This window comes from Ixodes scapularis, unplaced genomic scaffold, assembly GCF_016920785.2.
Source record: "Ixodes scapularis isolate PalLabHiFi unplaced genomic scaffold, ASM1692078v2 ptg001612l_1___fragment_1__unscaffolded, whole genome shotgun sequence".
NCBI classification, from domain to species: domain Eukaryota; kingdom Metazoa; phylum Arthropoda; class Arachnida; order Ixodida; family Ixodidae; genus Ixodes; species Ixodes scapularis.
This window is the reverse complement of record NW_024610176.1, coordinates 486,761-506,805: the sequence shown is the minus strand read 5'-3', so window position 1 is coordinate 506,805 and position 20,045 is coordinate 486,761. Positions and strand designations below refer to the sequence as shown.

At 44.2% G+C, this 20,045-nt stretch overlaps 1 protein-coding gene across 1 annotated transcript; it reads left to right on the top strand.

Annotated features, from left to right (window-relative positions):
* Positions 1–9,627: 9,627 nt before the first annotated feature.
* Positions 9,628–11,282, top strand: LOC115322989 (the record flags this gene model as incomplete). Its single annotated transcript, XM_040212839.3, has 1 exon — positions 9,628–11,282. A coding segment is annotated over one exon (1,623 nt), but the record flags the coding sequence as incomplete, so codon positions are not given.
* Positions 11,283–20,045: the final 8,763 nt, after the last annotated feature.

Below are 20,045 nucleotides of genomic sequence, written 5' to 3'. Positions count from 1 at the left end.
GTGATCACCCTGCCGCTCATATCCACAGACCGAGGACTGGCTCAGGTGATGAAAGGGAGGCGGCTGATTGGTTCGGCGAACAAGTAGTTCCAACTGCAGTCTCAGTTCAGAGCCGTGTTTAGAGAGTGTTTGGTCAGTGCTAGGCGCAGGCAGAGCCTGGGCGTGCACCAGAAGCAGAAAATGGACTTGGTTTTCTCTTTTGGATAACCAGAAGCCTAAAAGAATCCCTAGCGGTAGTAGCGAGAAACTGTTTTAACCATAGGTATATGTTGGTGTATGGTTTTAATAAGCACGTAAGTGTGAAGTGTAGTGACCCTTCATGGTTTAAAATAGGGTGCACAGGATGTTACAATCATGATCATGCAGAAAGATGTAAGAAACAAATGTGCCGCTCAACTCTGTTTTGCTCGGGGAGAGTGTGATCGCTCAGACGGCAGATTCCCGGCCTTTGGCGCACGGATTATGTCGATCGTTCCGCCAGTCGCACTCTTTCACCATAATTTCGGATGACCGAGATTGAAACATCACATGAACCACATTTTCAGTCACCGAGAGTTACTCCGACGCACTTATGAATTTAGTTTCTCGCAACCACCGCCAGGGTATTATTTCCGGCTTCTGATTGGCCACATTCGAATTTGCGAAGACGCCCTGGAACACGCCCAGCCTGCTTTCAGCCAATGGCACTTCCTCATTTGTCTCCTATACTTCCCAACGAATGGCCAAACTTTCTACATATATGGCTCTGTCTCAGCTTAGGGGTGAACGGAGTATAGGGCAGCGTGTCTCAATGCAATGAAATTTCGTAAAGTTCAAAACCGGGTACAGCAGAGCGACCGGCCAAGGGGAAAAGATCAGAAGGTTTGAAAGGCCACGTCTTGCAAGGCAGACTGGTAAACTGAACAATCACGGGCGTTGGAACACTGTGAAGAACATCAGGGGCTTATTTACTGTCCTAAAAGAACTGAAGGAACACAAGTGTTGGAACACTGCAAAGAACCTCGGTAGCTTATATACTGCCCTTGAAAAAAAAAAAAAAAAAAAACTGAACGAGCACGAGCGCAAGAACGTTGTGAGAAATCGCGGGGGCTCTTTTTGTGCCCAGAAAAGAGTTAAACAGTCGAAAAAACGGGACGGGCCGAGAAGCTCGGCTGACGCACCAAAATATAGCGGTAGCTGACGCGCCGAAATATAGTGGTAGCTGACGCACCAAAATGTAGTGATCCTCTGGTGCAGAGGCGACGATGATGGAGGCTCGACGATCCGGCTGCTACTTGGCAGCAGGAGACATCCAGGAAGGGCCGGTAGAGCGGCAGCGCTATGGGGTGTCCTGATGGGTGACGAGGCAGAGGCTATTGACCTTTAGATTTAGGTTTAATAAATCTTAGAGCAGAACATCAAACCAGAAGAACGCAAACGGTGAAAGCGGCGCAAATTCGGGCTCGCGCTGGCGCTTGTAAAAGCACAAATAGCGCTCGTGACGACACAACAATCTAGTAAAAGCCAATTACTACGCTGCCACTGAATCTCAACCTGCTACTGAATTGGAAAGTTCGCGCACTACGTACGTACAGCCAGAAGATCACAACCACGACGGGTGCAGCTCAGGAATTCAACCAATGGGAGATTGATGAAAACAGTACGGGCGACACAGTCACATACCTCTAAGCATGTTTACCCTGCCGATCTTCGGTCCCAGTGTTCAATGGTTCAACACGATCAGATATACAACTAATCATTTTTTTTAAATATTCTTTGCAATAAAATAGGGCAGAAAGATATCCTCACCTCAGTTCGGCAAACACCGCGCCGTTTGTTGTCGTTATGATGCCACAGCTACACCTCACCATGGTCCACGGCTGTCGAGACCAGTGTTGCTGCTCGCGCTGACAAAATGTTCATTCCACCAATTTACACGAATTGTACAACATATGTGATTTTGACGGATATTAAAAGATCACGAAAGCTAATGAAGCATATCATTTATAGTCTTCCAGTAGTTATCCAAGTTACTAATATCATTTACGACTGCCTGACGTGAATTTCGGATTCGAAAGTGACCACACCCTCGTCGTCACCTGCAGAAAGGTGGTCATTCCACAGCGGTTTGGGGTCGTCACTTTGCCCAAACGCTAGTTGCTTGCCTTTTGGTGTAGTCAAAGCCTCCAAAGCGCCATTTGACCACACAGGGTATTTATTATTTCTTAGAGTGAAGAAGGAAAGCTCGCACAGAAACCACCAAGCACCTCAACCCCTCGACAAAACAAGCGCGGCAGTAACGGCAGCAGAACGAGCGAGCGCAGATGGGTAGATGAAGAGATAGCGGAAGTGTGATTATACTAGACAAAAATCTCACCTCGTGCTTTTCGATTGAGCGGTAACTAGCGCCACCTCGTTTCGGAACGTTTTTTATTGGTTGTTTGACAGTGCAATAAATGATCCTTTAAAATGTGAGAACCGTTGTTTATTAGTCTAAACCAAATAAAACGATTTTCAGCTTGTCGCAAACAAGTTTAGTTGTTTAAAGAATCGAAATTTTAGATTTACGGACAAGTCAATCGTATTTCAGATTACGGATGCTTCTCCGTAGCTTTTAATGAGAAGCTCTACGTTTTTTTACGGAACGTTTTTACCGTGCACACCAGATAGAAAGATATAAACTTTCTGGCCTAAACCTCTCGGACCGAGTCAAGATCATTTCAGTATTGCAGCGAGAGGTTCCGACAATGAGTGCATCGCTCTAAAAAGTGCTTCGGCTGTCTATGCAGTTAAACCAAGCAATCGTACATCAATTGCCGTACTTCAGTTCTACTCACCTGCCATGCAGAGTAGTTTCGCGTCGTAGAATCCTCCTTTCGTTGGAGCGTCTCCGGCCCAGTAGTACACCTTGTCGTCTTCAACTACACCGCTAAAGTGCCTTACATCGTCGGAACTCACAACAGGCTGGGTCTTGTTGAGTAGAAATTCTACTAAAACGTAAGACATTGTAGAGTCCGGGCAGGATCGACAGGTTGGAGCAAGCGGGCAAACAAAACGAGTCGAGAGCGATCGTTCATGGAAGCTCGGCGAAGAAGTTCGGCGTTTCGGCGGGCTTCTGATCAAGGTTGTCGGTCGGTTGCGTGTCATATCTCTAATATCAGCGGTTTTATGGGCTCACGTCCCGAAATCGTTTTCTCGTGCATAGATTATTTTTCGTATTCATAGATTTGACGAAACAGCGGTATCCGAACGAACTTCACGTCCTTTTACCGTACGTCTGTCTGCACGTCAAAGCTTTTTGACGTACAGTCAGAGACAGTCGATGTACAATCAGAATCGCCACCAAGAAATCTTGACGGCATTTCGCGGTGGCCGACTGCCACCAGTAAACCATCAGAAAGCCGATAAGCGGGGTCTGACTGGAGTTTGACTGTCGGTCAGAGTAACTTGTTGGACAGTCAGGCATGCTTGACGTACAGTCAGGCACAGTCAGCTGTCCACTAGAAAACATTGACTGCCAAACAGGGTTACATTGATGGATTTTTCCTTCGGGCAGTGACGTTATCGGCATCGTCATCGTCACTGATGACGGCATCGGTCACTGATAACGTCACTAGTGATGATGACGCCATCAGTGACGTCACGGGTGACGTCTCTGATGACGTCATCATCATCGTCACGTGACTTCATAAGGGTCACGTGACCCCGTGAAGTCATGTGACCTCCGTGAGGTCATGTGACCCCCGTGAGGTCATGTGACCTTCGTAAGGTCACGTGACTCCCGTGAGGTCACGTGACCCTCGTGAGGCGACGGCGACGCCGCTCGGAGGGAGGAGTAGCAGAAGGATGAGGAGGAGAGAGGAGGGGTATACCTTCCCCTCAGTACCCTTCCCCTCCTCCTCCTCCTCCTCAAGGGCTGCGCTCTAATCCGGAGTTGTAAACGGCTTTCATCTTTTTAAGGCCGTGCATTGGTACAGTTAGCGGAACTTTTGAAATGAGGGTTGCACTTGAGTACTACACACGCGACAACCTCGCATGCTCTGTTCAAAGCCCCAACAAAAAGAACGTCGTGAAAGCCATGATCAACAACAAGACCAAAGTCGTAAAAAGGTTTATGACCCGCTCTATTAAGGAAGCTTACCAGCTGTTTAGGAAGGACCATTCCCATCGAGAACTAGGCAGCTCCAAATTTTATTGCCTACGACCAAAATGGGTAAAAAAGAGCCCCGAGGACGAGGTGTGCACATGCATATATTGCGTCAATTTTCAGTTTCTTGTAACGGCAATAACAAATACCTCAAAAACGACATTTACTGAAGACGACGTCAAGCCCATCTACGTCTGCAGCCCTCCACAAAACGATTGCTTCCTGCACACTTGCGAAAAGTGCCCAAAAATGCAGAGCATCTGGCTGCAGTCGCTCTATCTGGACGAAGACGAATTGATCTGTTTCGCATTAAGGGGACGCCGGCGAACTCGTCAAAAAGGTTATGGACACTTCCGCATTATTGTGGGAATTGGAGTCAAGGAGCGAAAAGTATATGAGGCATTCTTACACCCGTGACTTCCAACGAAGCCTGATACAAGATACAAGAACCGCCTTATCAACCTAGGCAGTGACGTTTCACTTCTATTTTGCGGGAAATTGCGCAGTAATCTTTCGACCGAACTGCAGAGTTTTCACTGAAAAAAAACTCAAATGTCTCTCTTCACATGAGTGGTTTCGTCCACGCAAGGCACGTAAAGCTTTGCCGTTGTCAGCAATGACACGACACATGACACAGCTCATGCTCTTCTAGCCATAGAGGCCATAGAAGAGTATGTTGATGAATATTACCCAGTCTTTTCTGAAATAATTTTTGTATCAGACGGAGCGGCGGCACATTTCAGGAATTGCTTCCAATTTCACGAACTGTCTCGGAAGCCGTACTCTTCGGTAAGATGGATCTTTTCAGTCACTGGACACGGAAAAAGCGCTTGTGATGGAATAGAAGGTGTTCTCAAACACCACTCAACGCTCACCAACTTGAAATCTTCACTCAAATCAACGATTGTCACCGCTAAAGACTTTGTGGAAGTGCTACGTGAAAAACTAGCAAATGTCTACATGTTCCACCTGTCTGCGGAACGGGTTCGAGAGTTTCGTGTGGTGAAGCAAGCAGAGTGGACCACCGTAAAACCTGAGAGGAATCCAGGCATCTCATCTGCGGAAGTCATCATATGCCCAGAGGCCGGATGTATACATGGCCATTTGTGCAACTGAGAGTTTTAAGCTTATGTATGCATTGTTATCGAATTTGCATAGTGGGGCCGTTTTGTTTTTGTGAATTGTAAGGTAATTGGTGGTATTCCAGCTCAAAGTACCATTTCGCGTCAGTGATGCTCACCCCTTACGAAAAAAATAATTCAAAAAATGTAAAATACATGCCATAACTAACGCTAAAAATGTTTGGTGCTGTGCAACAAAGCCGCTACGACGAAGACGTCGGCTCGCTCTGAGTGAAGGTTTGTCGTAGCTTTTCCCACTTGGAGGTCATATGTTACTCAATGTTTTGCCATCACAAGTTACTTTAAATCACTGCAAAGTTCCCAGGGCAGTTTAAAAAAAAAGATAAAGATGGAGTTTTTTTTTATATATATTCACGCCCAATCTTGCCATCCCTATTGAAAATTCCATCAAGGTACGTAATTTGGGACACTGACTGCCAGTCAGCAGCCCTGGTGGAACGTGCCCTGATGGTCCATCAGATGACGTCTGACTGCCACTGATGGAATGTCCCAAATTACGTATGTGGTGGTCTTTGATGGAACGTACTGTTGTGGACTTTGATGGAACGTATTGTGGTGGTCTTTGATGGAACGTATTGCGGTGGTCTTTGATGGAACATATTTGATGGAAGGTGTGATTGTGATCACTGCTGAGCTGATAGGATAGCCTCACCAAATTGCAAAAAAAGGAAGAAGAAGTGTTCAGAGCAAGAAGCTCGATTTTTCGCTCCTTCTAGAACCAAACGCTTTAGGCCAGTTAATTCAATTTTTCATCTCGAACGGAAACCATCTACCATCAACAATTCTGCTCGGCGACAGCCCGCCGACCGCAAATGGAGGGCCAACCTCATCTGTGAGTAGCAGAAAGCGTTTGACGCCCAATCTGTCTGACAAGATGGACGCCATAAGCGCCCACATACATTCCAATGGCCAACAGGAGGATGGACGCCCGCTGCTTCACCCTCCTCAATTGGTTGTTCAAGAAATAAGTGGAACAGGATCGGACGAGAACATCCCATCCAAACGAATCCGTACCGCCGATGTCGAGAGGGACCAAGGCGAGGATAACACCTCATTATATTCATTGAGGGACATAACCGATGAGACCGACAATGACGAACCGTACACAGTTGTGACATACCGAAAAAACCGGGCAACAGGAATTCCCGTAGTCTTCAAGCCGACAACACCAAACACGTCCTTCTGGCGTGTAAAACCAAACGTACTTGCCAACGAGATCATAGCGGTCACACAAGAAAAGATTGTCTCGCACAAAATCAACAAAGAAGGCAATCTCTCCGTAAATGTTACATCCCTGGACTCGGCAAACAAGCTTCTCGCAGTCACCTCTCTCGGAGAGATTCAGGTAACTGCTCATATTCCGGAGACATATTCCAGGAACTATGGAAAAGTAAAACATGTGCCACTCGAATACAGCAACGATGAGCTCTTGGATTATTTAAAAGACTTTGGAGTCACGTCTGTTCAACGTCAAGTGGCCTACCGACGCCAGGACGACGGAATTGTGGAACAACACCCTTCAACTACAGTCGTCCTCACATTTCGGACGGACCGAGCCATGCCTCAGCGCATCTACCTCGGATTCACAAGCCATCCCGTTGAAGAATACTTTGGACAGGCAGTTCAGTGCTTCAACTGCCAAAGATATGGACATCTCGCCAGGAACTGTAGAGGAGAGCGTCGTTGCAAGGTGTGTGCAGGACCACACAGCCACAAGGAGTGTAGCTCCAGAAAAGAACCAAAATGTGCCAACTGCAGCGGCAACCATACATCCACATATTCCGGATGTCCGCGAAAAAAGGCCGCCACTGCTGCAAAACAACGCTCTATCATCAACGGAAGGCAAACAAGGCGTCGAGCTCCGTCACCAAATCCACAAGTTGTTCGCCGCCAAGCACGACCAGAACATTCCAACGGAGGAGCACCTACAAAGAAAACCTACAGTGAGATCCTGAAGCGTCCTCGCAAGGTTCAAAAAGATCAAAGAAATACACAAGAGGACGACTTTCTTCCCTTGGAGGAGCGTCCAGGGCGGTCGACAATGCCAACACCCATACCAGCACCTCGTCGATCTCGGAAAACTCAAGCGCCTCCCGCTGGAACACCAGCAACATACCCAATGTCAAACCAGTCACAGCATCCACGAAAACAAAAAGATCTTGCGCAGGTACTCCTACCCATGTTATTTGTGGCGTTAAAAGCTATCATACAAGAATACCCTGGGGCAAACAACATTCCAGAAGTAGAGGCTCTGCTTACTATGGAGCGATTGATAATTCCCATTAGCGATCACCGCTATCACAAATAGCGTACGTCAGTACAATGGATGAACATTACAAGAAAGCCTCTATCATACAATGGAACGCAAGAGGTTTGCGATCACGACTTTCTGATTTCAGACAACTCGTTTATAAATATAGCTTCCCCATCATTGTAATCTGTGAATCAAACTTACCTAAAGACATTCAATTATCACGGTACGAAAAATTTGACTCATCATGCACTAATAGTGCAAGTCGCGTGACAATGTTCATTCGAAGAGATCTTACATATACCGCACACGTCGTTTCAACCCACCCGACCAACGAATATGTTTGCGCGACGATCTCAAATGGGAAAATGAAGTTCACAACAATCGCAGCATATATACCACCAAAGACCTTATTTGACAGGCAGCATTTGGAGTCTATCCTAAATACAATGCCACCGCCATTTATTCTAACAGGTGATTTTAATGCCCATCATCCAATATGGGGGAGCATTCGGACAAACCTGCGTGGAAGGCACTTGGCAGAATTAGCCGACGATTACCACTTATCTACCATTAATGACGGAACCCCGACGTATTTCTACGGAACGGAAGGTAGCAGCTGCCTCGACTTAACATTTGTTTCGGCAGCACTAACATCGCAAACAACATGGTTTGCAGACATTGAAACTCGTGGTAGTGACCACGTACCCACATACACAATAATTAATGGGTTCACCAATGTCCGAAAAACAAACTTCCTACGACGAACCAACTGGCATATGTTCGAAGAAGCAATGACGAACGAATGCAAAAATGTTACTGAACTATCTCGATTTGAAAAGGTCATTGTATCTTGTGCAGAAAAAGCAACACGTGATTTTAACGTCCCGTCCACGCAAAAAATAATTGACGCAGAATACGAGCGCCTCCGCGCTATACGTCGGAGGGCAGAACGACGATCCAGAAAAACTAAAGACATCAAAGATCTCCGCGAATTGCGCAGAGTGCAAAAGAAAATCTGTCGTCATTTTAAGAAGCTAGCTCGACATTGCTGGAGGACGCTCTGGGAAAATATAGATCCCAGAAAGCCATTATGTAAAATATGGAAGATCTCACGAGGTCTCAAATCTTCTCCTTCGCAACTGCACCCATTTCGCTCTCTGGCGCTTTCAAGAAATTGTTCAGAGAAAGAGGTGGCAAGCCAGTACTGCATTTTGTTGACAACATACACAACCCTTTCGAGCCAATCTCCATCTCGCATCACAGTCGAACCAGTACTTCGTGAAGAGGCTATGAACGACCTTTTCACAATGAGCGAACTCGATGCTGCACTGTCTTCAGTGAAACCTCACACCTCTCCGGGACCTGACGGCATCCAGTACAGTTATTTGATACATATGGGGAAGGACGCGCGAAAGCTTCTTTTGAATATATTCAACTCTTCATGGATCAATGAAAATGTTCCTGGCTCGTGGAAAGAGGCAAGGATTGTGCCACTTCTCAAACCGGGTAAATCGCCACTTCAATTAACTTCGTACCGTCCTGTCGCGCTCGCGAGTTGCATTGGAAAAATCATGGAAAAAATGATTCACCGCCGTCTAGATTGGTATCTTGAACAGCAAGGGATATATCCAGAAATCATGCAAGGCTTCCGTCGAGGAAGGAGCTCTATCGATGGAGTCCTTGACCTTGTAACTTACATACAACAAGAGCGAGCACATCGTAAATTCACAATAGCGGCTTTCTTAGACATCAAAGGAGCATTCGATAATGTCACTCACGAAGCGATATTTCAGGCTCTCAGCGAAATTGGGATTGGGGGACACTTATATAGGTGGATAAGAAGCTACCTCACAGGAAGATCAATTTTTATGTCTACAAAAGAAGGAAATACGCCTTCATATCCGGTGACCCGTGGTGTCCCTCAGGGGGGCGTCCTCAGTCCTATATTATTTAACATCGCTCTCATTCGTCTCGCCAAAATACTGCCCCCAACCATCCAGGCATCTTTCTACGCCGATGATATCTGTATATGGGCTTCTGGATCTACGCGAGTTCAAGCAAAGGCAAGGGTTCAGTCTGCACTAAAGAAAATGACAACTTATCTTAATACCCGTGGACTTGAAATTTCCATTGACAAATCAGCAGCTATTGCTTTCACCCGCCGAAGAATGGACAAATACCCACTTAAGATAGGCAAACGAACAATACCGTACGTTAAATGCCACACATTTCTTGGAGTAACCATCGATAGGGGTCTGACCTGGTCACCTCATATTTTGTACTTGCGCAAAAAGCTTGCCAGTTTTAGTGTCCTTGCCCGCTTCATCGGTGGAACCACGTGGGGCGCGACAGTAAGATCCCTATTACAGATATACGTGGCCTTATTTGTCGGCTTACTTCGATATAGCGCTCCCATTTTACATGGCACGTGTCAAACCAACATCAAAGCTCTCAGAGCAGTTCAAGCACGTGGCCTCCGTGGCTGTTTGGGCCTACCAGCTTGTGCCTCGACTCTGGGCACAGTTGCCGAAGCACGCGCCACACCTGTAGAAATACTAATGATGCAGGAAACATTGAGAGTTCATCTGAGACATACTACTAATCATAGTCATCACTTATTGGCTGATCTTACTTTTAAGCGACCTCACTCAGAATATTCGATGGCACTATCAAAAATGGAGCAATACATCCCTGATGATATAAACTCGTTTACTTTTCCAACTATACCTCCATGGAGACTCCCTCTCCCCGTTGTTGAACTTGACATTCAAGGCATCAAGAAGAAATCAAATACACCATTGATAGTACTTAAACAACTCACTTTATCCACCATTGCCTGTTTACACGCGTCCAAAACTCACATATATACGGACGGATCATGTGTCAAAAATAGTTCTACCGCAAGCATTGTGATTCCATCGTATGCCACAACAAGAAAATTCAAGCTTAGCCACAAGACATCTTCAACAGCGGCTGAACTTGTAGGCCTACATCAAGCCCTTCGATTTATATTGACAAAGCCACCTCAGGCATGGACGGTGTTTACAGATTCTAAGCCTGCACTCCAAAGCATCTGCACATATCTGCGACGAAGTGAAAATGGACAAATTATTTTCAAACTTTTATGCCATCTTCAGAAATGTATTGATAGAAGACACTCTGTTGAGTTCCAGTGGATTCCTGGACACTGCAAGATACCTGGAAATGAAGCTGCGGATGGAGCTGCGACTTCCGCCCATACCTTATTCCCCAACGTCGAAATACCCTACTCCAGAAGCGACGTCACTTCATTGATAAATCTCCATGCTCGAAATGCAACACAAAGTCTCTGGAAGAGCTCTGCACACCATTACCCTCCTCTATATCTACTGGATCCTGACCTAACATACCGTGTGTCACGTAATTTACCCAAGCGAACGGAAGCTGTTATACACCGATTACGTCTGGGCGTTTCCTACACACAGGAATTTCTGCACCGAATCGGAAAAACACACACTCCGAACTGTCCAGGATGTGATTGTGTGGAAACTATATCTCATTTATTATGTGAATGTGCACTTTACGATGCAGAAAGGGAACTCCTAAAGAGGATTCTTTCACATCTAGACGACCGGCCATTTACTACGTCCAAAATACTAGGGGCCTGGGACTCACCACTTAAAGAGGAGAAGGCCGCAAAAGCCCTTCTGCGATTTTTATCAGCAACTCGCCTCGAGTTCTGTTTGTAAAAACTTATCTAGTGTTCATTATTTGTTGTCGTATAGAGGGCTATCCATTTTATAATTCCTGTAAGTGTACACGTGCGCAACTGGACTTCGCGCTGGCGCGTGCAAAAACTCGAGTGTTTTGGGTGAACATTGGTGACAATCCAGCACGCACTTTCAGTCTCTTAGTTTTTATTGTCATATTGGAAACTGCGGTATTTTCTTAATAATTGATTCTTCCCTCACAGTGTTAACGTGAGTGCTAGTGTGTTACCTTTATCCTCCTCTACTTTTTCTTTCCTCCTTCTTTTATCCCCTCATCCCCTTCCCCAACTCAGAGTAGCCAACCGAGGCAGGCCGCCTTGGTTAACCTCTCTGTTTTCTCCTCCTGCCCTTACCTTCTTCTTCACCAAATTGCAGCGTTGCCAGAGAAACTATTACATACTTTCGACTGCCATAGGATCACTGCAAGTTAACTTCAAGGAGAACAGCCAATAAAATGACAAGTAAAATGCAAAATAAACCTGTTGTATCTTTATTAGGTCACAGAAAACGCCTGCCTTGAGCGATGCTCAATCTGAAAAGGTAAAACAAACAGCACAGTTAGAACAAATTAAGTTAAAGCAAGTGGTAACTGCAATGGTGGTACTGACAAATGGTGATTTGGAGCTCTTGTAGCAGGCAAAAACTGGTTTTGGGGCAGACATTCTCACTTTTGGAGCAAACATTTTACCAATGTTATTGCGTCATTTCCAACGCAGAAGTTCAAAAATGCTATAACAACTTGGAACCTAATGCCGGAGCTGAAAGTTTCTCAGCAATGGTGACAGCTGCTCATATTGAATTCGAACAAGGGAATAAGTGTGTTCCCGTCCTTATTTCTTGTTTTTTTTCTTTCACTTTTGAAATTTGATTTTTTAGGCAACAGGGACATTCCTTCACAAACGGGCCCACGTGCACCTAAAGCATGTTTCAGAGAAACGCCCTCGATGTCTGAACCTTTCGGGACGACCGTATACTTTAATTCACAAAACGTATGCGACTCAGCTGAAGCTAGAGAGCAAGCATGCATGCTACAACAGTCAGTCCCTTGCTTCCACGGATGAACACGAGCAGCAGACATATCTGAACTATGCTCACGGATGCTTTTTGTCTGCGCTCTTCATGGAACAATAATAATGAGCTGCGACATAGCGGTAATGCCAATAGCCCATCTGTAAAAAAATTTGCCTCTTTTACGGAGAAATTCTCTGGCACCTATGCTGCCGGAAAGGTCATCCGTAATTCTAATAACGGAAAAATCCTTTTAAACATATACACAACCCGTAAATAAAAGGACATTCCGCAAAACAGATTATGGAAAGTGCTCTACTATCCTTAACGCTATTCAAGAGCTGTCCATAAAACAACGGACTGGAATATGCATTCCGTAAAACCTATTACGGAAATCGCTCTAGTATCCGTAAAAGTGCTTAAACGTTGTCGGTAAAAGGGCAAACAGAGTAGGCTTGCTGTAACTTATATTACGGAAAGCACTCTTGAGTATCCGTAATCCTATGCGGAGCACAAGTTTGTCTGCTTCTTGCACAGGGGTTGCGGTGATGTCAGAAGGCCGAGCTCTTATTGGCTGATTGAACAAAAAGATAGTGCGTAGACCTCATGGTGTCTAGCATTGTGGTCTACCCACTATATCCTTCCAATCAAAGCCAATGAGAGCTCGTCACCCTTCTGACATCACCGCAATGTCTGTGCAAGAAGCAGACGACTTGCTCTCCGCATAGGGCGGTGTCAATAGAAAGGTGGGCTGTAAAATGAGCTCGAAGAATCAATGCCTTCATCTAGCAAGCTGAACTTATCAAAGGTTTTCTTTTTGAGACACAGATTCCCATGAAAACTTTTAAGGTGCAACTCCAGTCTGTGAAAAATAGAACTACATTATTTAAATTTGACAATGGGAACCAATGTATACAATCGAGAGCTGCCACAACCTGTTGTAGAAAGCAGGCAAAACAGCTGAGCAATGCATCTGCAGCAAGTTTTCTCAATGTCAGTTGTTTTTTCTTCTGTCAGTTCTGACATTCAGATCAATGTGCAGAATTATAGAAGGTAGTGGGATTACAAAACATTATCTGTAGTCTGACTGACCACCGCAGTCATTGCATTTTTAAACAGCGATACAAAGCACCTTCTCGGCAACACCAAACGTCACTCTCACTCATCTGCGTCGGGACTCATGCTTGAAAATAAAGAGAATGCTGTTTTCACATTCTACAGAGACGGAGCTGTGCCTTTACATGTCACAATGGTGTTCACTGCTAAAATAGACCTTTGGTAAGAAAATGAGCTCAATGCTTGTAGGTACAGATTTCTCCAGTTCATTTAACAGCCAGTCCCTTAGTGATGCTGCCCTATACATAAAGTAATGTTCATTATGACGCTGATACAACCAGGTTTTCTATAAAAAAAAGTCACAGAATTTTGAATTGGAAAAGGATCTCTTTAAACGAATACTGAGTACTCTTTCCTATGCTGCTTGCAGCAATCATGCAATGTCACCTGAATAATTAATGAGAAAATAAGAAAAGTACCTTCGAACACTTTATGTGGGTCCTTGAAGAGCCAAAGTAGAGCCCCCCGTGGTGTTTGGCCTTTGTTTTCAGATGTTGCATGTAGCATGATGCGCTAAAGAGAAAACAGAGAAAAAATAATTAAATATCTATATCAGATGCAAATTGAGCTTGTGCATAAAACACAGCCCCCTCAGTCCATTTAATTATTAGCCATGAATCTTATACAAAAGTCAAATGGACATTGCCTCTAATTGTTCATCCTGTGACCCGATATCTAAAACCAACCAATGTTTGACTTGAGGGTCTTGTTCTCCTGTTCCTTAGTCAAAACCGATACACTTCAAGCCTAAATTCGTTCGAAACTTAGAAAAAAGTGCAAGGCCGGAATTGCAATAGTGATTTGGTTTATAATGTGAAGCATTTCTTGAGAACTGATGAACCAACCGGAAAACTCGATTCAGTTTGAGTAATGCTTTATTTCTAAGGTTCATGAGATGTTGCAGAACAGTCTATGTAAAACTGGCTAAGCTCATATCCCAGACTTTCATAAGTTTGGGCAGCCACTCAAAATCTCCCATTAGAACGAAGGGCTAGTTGCACTCTTTCTCGTCGAATCAGGTGGTCAGCCTCGAGTGCTTAGAGTGTGTGAACATAGAAACTTGATTTTCTCTTTAGATATCCCTGAAGGTTTTCACAGAACTGAGCGGGTGAAAGAGTGCATGTGTACTAAAACTGCTATCAAAAACTGGGGACTAAGCAGTAGCTTAGTCCATAGTCCCCAATCTTACAATTTGGGAGCTCCATCGTACCCACGTTTGAGCACACCTGTGCACACGCTTTTGAGTTGAGCGAGTGGTAAAAATTTAGAGTATTTATATATGGCATGCAAGTCTGTTTGCAAGCTCCACACTTAGTGCACCTGATTACCTCCAAAATGTGAACTAGCCATTCCCTTTACCCCAAGTGCCTACCACTCAAGGAGCTTGCTTGGCCACCTCGTCAGCGCATTCTGGCTGCGCATTTCTTTTGTTGCCCGTTGAAAGGCGGACCCTTCTTCATTATTTTCTCTGAGAGACTGTTCCGATGTGTGCGAACGATGCATTTTGGTGTACCTGCATGCCATATACTCCAATTTACAAGTTGGATTTGGAGCTGAAAAAAGCATAGGGCCAGATGCACGATTTAAAAAAGCTTTCTCTCTGCGTGAGCGCTCATAAAAACCAAGCTGTCATCATGGGCCTCTGCCGTTGCCTGTGCTAGAGTCAAATCGGTCACACAAACCATAAAACAGACCAACCGACTGGTGAAAAGTGACAAAAATGTTCGCCCACAAATGCTGTCGAATTTAAAGTGAAAATAGGTCAAGCCGAGAAGAGCAACCCATTAAAAAAAAGGTACCATGAAATTTTCATTACACCAGTTATTTTATATCTACAAGAAATAAATATGTGAAGCCAACCGCATAAAATTAATTTATAGAGACCATATCGGATCTGCACAGATGAGGAAAAAGCCAATCTTGTGGAAGGCCTTCTTAATAACTGTGGCCTTTGATCTAGGGAAGCTGTACAAGTTAGGATAGAATAAATGTTAGACACAGATTTTTCTCCATACATTGTGGACAAATAGGCATCCAACTATGACTGTGGAGGGGAGGGGGACACAGGCAGCAGCTCCATCTTTCTTCTGCGTGCACCTTGACCAAGTCGTATTAATTTGGGTTGTGGGGAGCTGTACCTGCATGTCTTGGCACAGAAGTCCGCCGAGCACAGCGATTTCTGTGCCAAGACATGAAGGCCACAAGACATTTTTCAAAGAATTGGGCAGCTAGCAGGACTAGTGGGCAGCGAAACCACTGCCACCCACTGTGAGAAAAACCCTGGTTAGATGTGATAAATATTGTTTAAACAGTTTTCAGAAGGGTGCTGTCAGTCACATCAAGTTTGCTTTTCTCTCAGACCATGCTAGATTTTAAAAACTGAACTATTTACTTGCCAGCAAAAAACATGTGCAGCCAACTCCACAAAATGACTTTTTCAAAGTGACCAATCGTCAAAAACTGCTCCACGTTGCACAATTCCAAATGTAGTTCCTGAAAAAAAAAAGACAAACACGAATGACAATCTATACAAATGAGAGTTGCTTAAATCGTAGCTGGCTATAACCATCCAAGGTAATCCTGCAGTACAATGGCCACAGGAGACTGCCAGAAATCAGCTGACTTGTGCTCCAAGAAATTCCTACAAACAAGACTTAAAGCCATGCAGTTCCCTTTACTTAAAGATTACCTTATAATGTGTTAGAATATACAAGAAAACAGATTTCAAATCTTAGAGCAAGACCTTGTAGGCATCGACATAAACTAAGCGAAAAAATATGCGATTAGAGAACCCTTACAATATTTGTTGCCTTGGGCAAGATACTCTATATAAAAAGACTACCTAATTAAGCTAGTTAAGAAAAACGTAGCCTATATTGGTTACTCCTAAGAGGTAATTCCATTATCTTACTTTGCTTCTTTTATTAAACAAATAAACAAGGAAAACTAGGAACCGGCTATGCTCAGGTTTTTTGCACAAAGGGCCTGTATCAGTGTTATTACATCTTATACTGAAGCAGCAGTTGCTTTTCTAAATTTTCATCCAAAAGTTTTACATTTCTGAAGGCAAGCACATCCATTTCCATCGCTGAACAAGCTTTCAACTGGCACACTTGGTGGAATGGCTTGCATGCACAAGGATTTGTTCCTGGTTAAAACCTCAACAATATACGAAGCCATTGCCTCTGAGGTTACCTTTCCCCACCACTGCTCCTCACTGTAAGCACAACTTTTGGAGGGAGTTGAGAAAAAATATTCTCCTTGTTTATCTGTTGTCAGCGTTTTCTCTGCATTGCCAGCTGCGCTTTGTCATTGGCACTTGTCATCTATAATCCGAAGTGCATAATCTTTTTGGTCATTGTCTATCCATGACAATCTAGATATAAGGTATGCATCACATCATGCTCCTCAATGTAACTGTAATTAGAAAATTAACTCCAAAAGAACATTGCTACTTTTTTATTCAGTAAAAATAACGTGATACAGAACTTACTTCCCACAAACTTAGCGTGTGACAGTTAGTGTTACCAAGAAAACAATTGTTACATCAATATGTTGCTTGCAACGTGTCAATACTTAATACTACCTGCGATTCAAACGTGGCAAGTTCATCGGCTACAAAAAACCAGCAGCAGGTGACCTAGTATGTTTGAATTTAGCTATAGTAACTAGATTCAAATGAATTTAGCATATTAGATTTGAATCTAGCTATAGTGAATAGTAACACCAGTTGGGGTCAAAACAATGTTACATGCGACGGACACTACTACAAAACTTGTCGGAAGTGACACCAGCTGGATCAGCGTTGTCTCCCTCTCAGAGTCGTGCTCGATCTGTAATAACTCACTTTTTACTTACCATGAAAATACACCAGCGAAGTTGACTCCGTAACTCGACTTGTTCAAATAGTTAAATCATAAAACGTTGCTCGACATTTCGTATCTTCTGAAAAACAAGACATACACAAGACTGTCAGAATGCCAGTTAAAGCAAGTGAGAGTAGCTTAAACCGCAGTTGGCACTGGACATGCAAAGTAACCCTGCAGTCCAAGCATGGCTGCAGGAGACTGCAAGAGATCAGCCAACTTGTGCCCTGAAAAACCTCTACAGAACAAGAATAAACCATGCAGTTCCATTTTGATGTTAACTCATAATCTGCTAAAATACGCATTAGAAAAAGGCTTGATACATGTTCAAACTGGGGCTTTAGGGGCACCATGTTAGATGTGGCTGATATTGCTACAACAGTTATCGAAAAAGTGACATCAGCTACATCAGCGTTGCCTCCCCCTCAGGGACATGCTCATTCTGTAAGAACTCAGACTGGAGACTTACCATAAAAAAATACAAAAGCGAAGTTGACTCCGTAATTCAACTGGTTAAATCGTCAAACATAGCTCGACGTCTTGAGGTGCACACTGTATTTTCTGAAAAACAAGACACAAGATTGTCAGACTGTCAATTTAATCAGGTTACAGCAGCTTAAATAGCAGTTGGCACTGGACATGCTAAGTAATCATGCAGTGCAAGCATGGCTGCAGGTGGCTGGCAGACCGGCCGACTTGTGCTTTGAAAAACCTCTATAAAACAAAAAGAAAGAACCATGAGGCTTCACTTAATTCAAAGCTTAAAAGTTACTATTTAAAGGGGGGTGCAACGATTTCCGGACTTCGGTCAAAAATTTGTGGAGGTTGCTCTCCGACACTTCTGAAGTAAAGAACAGGAAACCGATTTCGCCTGCGCGTCCTAGTTGTTGCGTAAAAAAAAAAGACAGCTATTGGCATTTCGGGCACCCCTCAACTCACTCCCAGTCTTCAGGGTCACACCTGGTCGCACTCCTAGTGACGTCATTCGGAGTGCCGTGTAGGTTCCCGTGTGCTATTTCGGAGGACGCTTCCTCTCCCTCTCTCTGCTGACATTAGCGCGCGTTATGCTGCAGCTTGGAGCCGAGCGAGGGCACGTAATCTTCTAGCCGTAGTTCCTTCGGCTGCCACTCGCGGCTGCAGGTGGGGGAAAAAGCTTGGCTTTTGTTTTGCGATTATGCAGCGGAATCGCAACATTCTTAATGAAGGAGATGTTTTCTGTATCCTCCGGGACGTGATAAACATAAAAATGACGAGATGCAAATTCTCTTAATCATAAAATCGTTGCACCCCCCCTCTAATAATAATACATTTAAATATCAAACGAATAATTATTTTGTGCGAGAGCAAGGGGCAAAAAAGTTGCAAGGAGATAATTTGTAAAGTGGCAGGATGCCGGTTGCTGTGATTAAACAGACGCAGACTCCTATTAACACGGGATATGAATACCATATCATGTCGCCCACATCTGCCTTGACACTGTAGCACTCGCACTGCATGCATGCATCACCGGTTCACAGCAGCATACCGCGGCAAATCATGTATTGGCTCTGAGGGCTCAAACATTTTACAGATCAACCATCTGTGGTTACAATTACAGGATGCCTTCCCGTTTTAAATAAACGAGTTGAAATAAGTTTTATTTGCATACAGTTCCCAGACTTCTGTGTGGGCTTTTGTGAGTCGTTTCAGTTGCTTTTTTACGATGGTGTGTCCTGGAGCATTCTCAGATTGAAAATTCGTACAACTGCCGAACCGTCCCATCCGATGAAAGTATAAATAAAATATGACATCATTCGCTTCGATATTTGAAAGTTCTGAATACTCACAAAGCCCTTTGTTACGCTTCTCAAAAGATTGGCATCAGTCACATTAGAGTTGTCTTCCTCTTAAGTACATGCTAGATGTGTAGGAATTCAAATTTGCACTTACCATAAAAAAAAACATACAGGTTCAAGGGATTTCTGTGGAGACTTCATTTGAAGCCCTTCAGCATCGCTAAAATCTTGAGCTGGGCTGTCGTTCGCTTCACCGCTCCCATTCTCTTCAAGCCCTTCTCCAGGTTGATTTGGAAGATTGGTCTAGGAGGATATATTGCATCATCTAACATTAATGCCATGCCTGCTTCAAGCATACTCAGCCTGATGAAGGTGAAGCCATTTATTTTCTACTATCAAATCAGACTATGGTAGTGTTGGAACATGTTAAACCTGAATGACTGCTGAACAAGCACACATTCTATAGACCGACACCCTGTTTATAAGCAGGTCCGCGTTTGCCCACACAGGTGTGAGCACTGTGCGTGCGCAAAAACCAAATTCGCGTAACGTGAAGCGTCTGCGTTGTGCCGCCGACAGCGCCACCGCAGCTGCGTGACGTCAGTGCCGCGTGCTGGTCCATACAAGATAACCATGCTTCCCTGCCTTGAAAGTTACAGCCTAATGACAACCAGAGTTCCCACGTTATCAATTCATTATAAATATGCAGCAGCGTAATTCTTTGTAAAATTAGTACAGCTCAAATGTTTGTGCGAGTTGTGAAAAAGGGCGCTACGGCACGATAAATGATAGGGTAATCTAGATTATGTCATTCTATGACACATCCTGTGGACTTGACGCATTTCAAGATTTTCTCACATTTGCATAAACTCGAGAGTGGCCAAGGCTTCCGTTGAATAGGTAAATTCAACACGTAAAAAGCTCCAAACAAGACGCATACCGCCTTTCAAGAATGACATAGGCTCTTTAAACATTGGCCGATGCTCAGTGACAAGGAAGCAATTGTGGT